At 40.5% G+C, this 6,247-nt stretch overlaps 1 protein-coding gene across 2 annotated transcripts in view; it reads right to left on the reverse strand.

The window, feature by feature from the left end:
• Nucleotides 1–387: 387 nt before the first annotated feature.
• The window catches only part of LOC111869600 (gustatory and odorant receptor 24-like), an 18,683-nt gene continuing 12,823 nt past the window's right edge, over nucleotides 388–6,247 (reverse strand). For both annotated transcript variants that reach the window (XM_023861242.2, XM_023861243.2), the window contains exons 6-9: nucleotides 4,614–4,775; nucleotides 3,624–3,701; nucleotides 2,791–2,880; nucleotides 388–974 (exon numbers count right to left, since the gene is read on the reverse strand). In XM_023861242.2, coding sequence (XP_023717010.1) covers nucleotides 870–974; nucleotides 2,791–2,880; nucleotides 3,624–3,701; nucleotides 4,614–4,775 — 435 coding nt within the window. In that variant the 3' untranslated portion in view covers nucleotides 388–869. The remainder of the gene's footprint in view (nucleotides 975–2,790; nucleotides 2,881–3,623; nucleotides 3,702–4,613; nucleotides 4,776–6,247) is intronic.

Consider the following 6,247-nt stretch of genomic DNA (forward strand, 5'->3'; position numbering starts at 1 on the left):
ACAGAGACCTTTAATATCGACCATTGTATATTTCTTAGTTTGCCACCAAACTTTATCGTTGCAACGCTTATCACTGTTCCCATACTTTGTCTACTAAAGGACGCTCTTAATAGCTGATTGTAGCTACTGTTGGGGCTGTAGCTACAAATTATAGGATGAATAATGAATAATGAATAATGAACTGGAAAAGTGATTGAAGTATATGGGGTAATTTCACGATTTTTCCTCAATTTGAATAGATGTACTGAGAAAAACCGCGAAAAAACTGAGTCAGGTTAAGCGGTGTTATTGTCGAGCTTCGAACTGGAAACATCCACAACACAAAGCAGGAGTAAACACTCGACCAGGTAATTCTCAGATCAATTCAGTTTATTAATAATTTCCTTCAATTTATAAACAGACTTTAAACGTTCTACAATAGTTCTTGGAAAGTATTGAATATGAAGTTCTCACAGCGATTAATATGAATGTTACTATGTTTTTGGATGTGACGCCATGTAGTCCGTTTGAAAGTTAATCAGTGTTTCAGAAGAATATATTGCTTCCATCATCAGGGTAAAAATTAAGCCAAGTAAGTGACCAACAAAAATGAGACAGCGAAAAAATCAGAGGGTGTTTTGTTTGCTTCTTGCTTTCTACTTCCTACGTAGATTATTTACCGACCATGAAGATGTAGGCACTACGTCACGCAGAAACGTCGGACTACACGGCGTCACATTTCAGAATATAAAAATATTGTTACGGGCGTTAATGATTAGTGCTATTTGAATATGAGATACATATACCAAAATATAAAACGGTGAGTGTAGGATTTTTAACAACACTTAAATATTGTGGTCCCTTCAGAAATATCTTTCAATATCAACAGTTCATTTTTCTCTTTTCTCGCCTGTTACATTTTTATTAACTGCTGAATCGACGCTTATCTGGAACTGAATGAGGATAACTAGGTACGTCACCATCGCAGACATAAGCTGAAACAAAAAATGTTACAAAAAATTCACGAACTTGCAAAAACACACAACATCCTAGTTTTCAGTTTAGTAATGTAAGTTAAAAGTAAATATATACCTACGTTTAATTAGTTAAGCACCACGCCATGAAGACGTATGGAGGACTAGAGGTATAGCTCCACCATTCTTAACCTTGGCACTAGATGGAAGTGAGTGGTCAGCTTCATGCCCGGCCGTTTTACCGCAGGGGAAGAACCCCCGGTACCCATTGAATATGAGGCTGGTTTGGCCCCAGAGTCAATTTGGACAAATTGGAGAAGAAAATTCTTGATCCTATCTGGACTCGAACTCCGACCCCTCTCTCATCCAACCCGTAGCCAGTCTCTATGCCGACTACACTATCCCGGCTTTCAGTGATGTAGAACTTAATTTTTAGATATTATTATTTAAATGAAGGTATATAAAAACTTAATTATAAAATTGTCTGTGGTTCTGTATGAGAGTGAAACATGGTCTCTTACATTAAGGTAGGAACACAGACTGAGGGTGTTTTAGAACAGCGTACTGAGGAAAATATGGGGGTACAAGATGGAAGAAGTAACATGAGATTGGAGAAAACTGTGTAATGAGGAGCTTCATAACGTATGCTCCACACCGAAGATTACGATAAGCAAACGAAGAGGGAATGAATTGAGCGAGGACTGTAACAAGCAAAGAAGACAAGTACGTATGAATTATTGCTAAGAAAACCTGAAGGAAAGAGATAACTGGGAAAACCCAGGCATAAATTACCGTATTTACGCATGTATAGGCCGCACATTTTTTGCCAAAAATTCAAGAGGAAAACTGGGGTGCGGCTTATATTCGAAATATTCGAAATCACACTTCATTTAAAAAAAAATATATTCATAATTAGTAATACAGGGTGTTCTACTCCTGAAATAATATTCCAAGAAAATTATTTTTTCTATAATTTCTGTCTGAAAATTGTGCTGCGGCCTATACACGCACGCGGCCTATACATGCGTAAATACGGTATAGGTTGATAATAATGTGATGTGCTGCCAGGAAGGCCGGACTGTAGAACGTCCATTGCTGGTCAACAACTAACAACACAAGGAAATATAAACAGATCGTTGCCTAGGGAAGTGCTTAAGTAACAGAGACAGAGTTGAGTTCCCACAGCAACGAATGCGCAACAATAAGGCGTCCATTGCTAGGCAATGTAAGGGTGAACACGTCTGAAAACAATACATGATATCCGTTGCCAAGCAGCAACGTGTTTTCTGTGGGTGGTCGGTGCCGAACCTATATAGGGAGCAGTGAGCACGAAGTTCCAAAGAGCGGCAAGGGAAGACCCAAGAACGAAGGCTCCACCGAGAATAGCGATGTATAAGCCATTGAAGGGGGGACGTGAAAGACGTTACTGAGAATGATTATATTTGTGACTGTAAACAAATAATTGTCCAATAAACATTGGTGTATAATCTGAAACGCATCTTTCTTATCGCGTTACCTAGGAAGCACGTGATGATAATAATAACAAACTGTTTCACAGCCATACAGGATAGGAGGTTGTGGACTGGATTCATCTGGCTCAGGATTGGGATCTGCGGCGGGCCCTTTTTAAACACACCAATTAACTTTTGGGTGCCATAATGTACTGGAAATTTCTTGATTAGATGAGTAAATATCAGAGACGCAAATAGTTCTCAGGTCAATGGAGCAAATTATATATATATTATTTATAGGTATTTAGTGCTTTATATATATAAATATAGTATATATTGTTTTTCATTTTTTCCGCGTAATACCTATACGGAAAGGAATGACTTACCGACGTTTGAAGGCCTCTGTTCACTACAACAAATCCTGAAAAGTTGATTTGGGGTGGATTTTCAGCAATCGCTTCCAAAAAATATCGTACCTGTAAAGGGAACGGTAGATGACATTAAGAGCAGGCGTGTAACAGCCGCTGAAAATAAAGCGAAAATTTTCATCTTTCGTTATATAAGCTTTCCTACTATTAACTTCCTCTGCTTTATCCCACATTCTTTTCCAGCCCTACGTGTTATCAAATGATGAGTCGAGGTCGACGTTTAACGCTATCTTCTGAGTATAACACTCATAAATAGTCAATCATAAACTTTCTCGTTTCTATAGCATACTATACTTCACACATACATATACAAATATTTCTGATACTCTCAAAATAGACACAATACACTGAAAAAGTCTACAAATAATTTACGAAGATACGTGTTAAGTTCGACAATTCGTTAATATGGTGACCTGCAATTACGTAATAACAATGATAATTCTTACGCGTAAATCTTTTTCTATAAATAGAAACATAAGAGAAAATGAGCGGTGCTTTGAAGACCCCCAGAGCCGTCAGAGAGTACAGTAAAATATGGTTGTGAGTTCGCGGGACCGAGGATCATTTTGCTGGCGAAGACTACGAGAAATTCAGCGTGCATTCAGTAGGGTCTGAGATCGCGAATATTCTTGTAGAGTTACATAACCCAGGGTGACGAAGATGCAGAACACAAAAATAGTTCAAGGCAAGCAAGAAATCGACGTGAAGCAGTCAGCAAGTTGAAAGACGAACGTTTTCATTTAGGGCTGGAATAACCAAAGAAAATGTAACAGGATGGAACACACATTTACCTCTTGTCTACTTTCAGAACATCGTCTCGGGAACTTGTGGAACAGAACCTGAAGCCTCTCTTGCACGTGTCTCCCTACCTTAAGAGAAAGTGAAACAAATTAATTAGCAGACGAGAAATAACATTTTTTCCCCCTTGGCACTACAGCCCCAGTGGGCCTAGGCCTACCTCCATGAACTTCTCCGTTCACTTCGGTTTTCTAGATCTTACACATTCGGTAGGACTCCTTGGGCGGGTGATCAGCTCGTCGCAAGGCCTCTACCTGTACACAAATACAGAAAAACGCACACACACACAAACTAAACATCCATGCCCTGAGTGGGATTCGAACCCAAGATCCAGGTTTCCAAACGAGCGAAGACAGTACATGCCCGAAATAATTTTACTGTCCTCAATTTAAAAGTTCTTTTAATGTTACGCTCAATTCAAGAAATAGTGAAAACTTGGTCTCTGACTTTAAGGGAGGAACACAGACTGAGGGTGTTTGAGAACAGGGTGCTGAGGAGAATATTTAGACCGAAGAGAGATGAAGTGACAGGAGGTTGGAGAAAATTGCATAATGAGGAGTTGACCGGCAGCCACACGCTATAAGAAAGAGAGGCCGACCTAAGATCAGAGGGAAAGATGACGTAAGGGAACACCTAGAGGATGTAGGAATTTATAAGTGGATAACAGAAATAGTTGGAAGGAAATTGGTGAGCAGGTCAAAGCGTTCAAGAAATGGAACTGTCTAGCCTTATGAAGAAGAATTAAAAGGAATAAATCTATTCACCAATCCAAACCCCTTCTATAGTCACACACATACTATGTAACAATACTGCCTTCTGGGATATAGTGGAGTGTAGCTGTAAGCTTACTCCTTGATTCTTGTATGTTGCTTTGCAGATATTGGACACTAAACGTGGAGATATGTTCTTCCGAAACGTCGGTGAACTATCTGATTAAATAGTCTCACATCACAGAAAATGATACTGTTCCAGAATTTTCTTACCTCATCTGTTGCACGTTGAGCTGTGTTGCACGTGACGAATATTAGCCAGGAAAATATAATGACGTCGGACACAAAACCGATGTTACTGCTGCTAAAACCCTCCTCCATATTGGCCAGGAGTCCGAACACGGCCATAACCTGCTCGAAGAAGTAGCCAATCACCTGTGCGCCAGAGAAACACAATCCTTTTGTTGCTGCTTTCACGTTTCCACCAGGGTTCACAGTTCATAGTTCATATTGAATCAATTCTAGTAGTAGTAGTAGTATAATAGTAGTAGTAGTAATAGTAGTAGTAGTAGTAGTAGTAGTAGTAGTAGTAGTAGTACTAATGACGAACAATCCTTTAGAGCTCTTACATTATACCACAGAATCTGCTGATGCTTCAAATATTTCAAATGCATTCTCTGGTATAATTCGTATTGTGACGAATATGACCATTGCTAGACAACGGTTCAGTAAACACGTTCACGAAGTTACGTAGTCAACAGTAGAATGACCTAAGTTATTGGTTAGCAAGTCACTAGGCACGGATAAACAGAGACTAACAGAATAATACACGAACTGTTCGAGATGGTGGTATCTTTTCGTTTCGCTCCGAGTTATAACGTAAAAGAGAGATCGTTCGTGAATTCATTGGTTGATTCTATCCCGTGTGGAGGCGGGGTCGAATACCTCCACCGTGACCCTGCGAGTCATAGGAGGAGACGAAAAGGGAAGTCTCAAATCTGAGACAGTAAAATATGGTCAGGAGTCCCAAGGGACTCGGACCCGAGAAAGTCTGTGCTGGCCAGGGACAGCAGCATAAACAAAAGACAGACCTATCTTATCATCAGAGAAGGCGCCCAACATCAACAAACCTGCAACTGTCAGACAGTAACAAAAATCTGGTCGTAAGCCCCAGATGGGTGCTTTATACCAAGAGAGACTGGCCTACTGGCCGTCGGTCGTAACATAAGACTCGCACTCAGTTCATTGATTTGATCCTCAGAGATTTCAATCATTTGTAAGAGAGTTCAGTGTTCAGCTGTGGAGTGCTAACCAGCGGACAGCGGAGGCTGAAGAAATGGCCGACTCAGAAATCAGAACCAAATCAGTCACAGTGGAACAGAAGGCACTCGTAGTCCAGAACGGAGCAAATCTTAGGCAGTCACTGATTTTGAGTTGTTATAATTGATTATAATTGTAAAGAAGTGACAATATCCAATTATAGAATCCAGAACCCATTATTATTAGTCACGGAACCCCGGACACGTGATGGTATTAATGCCATCTTCGAGCGAGAAGTGCATCTAAAACACCCTTTCAGGTCGATTCATCATCAGACAATGACGTACTTCGTTACGTCATCATTAGAAATTTAGTAAAATTTATTTTGGAATTGCGATGGGAATAATGCTTAGTAAACCGTGGAGTTGGGCGCGCCATAGCTCAAGCGGTTAGTCGCTAGCTTCCAACCGCGTCGGCCCGGGTTCAAACCCGAGTCTGGCCAAGTGGGATTTATGGTGGACAAAGTGGCGCTGGGGCAGGTTTTCTCCGAGTACTTCGGTTTCCCCTGCCAATCTTCATTCCACCAAATTCTCAATCATCATAATCACCCGTGGCAGCTACAATAGGCCAATCAGTGGCCACCGTAC

The sequence above is a fragment of the Cryptotermes secundus genome, unplaced genomic scaffold, assembly GCF_002891405.2.
Source record: "Cryptotermes secundus unplaced genomic scaffold, Csec_1.0 scaffold512, whole genome shotgun sequence".
In the NCBI taxonomy this organism is placed as follows: domain Eukaryota; kingdom Metazoa; phylum Arthropoda; class Insecta; order Blattodea; family Kalotermitidae; genus Cryptotermes; species Cryptotermes secundus.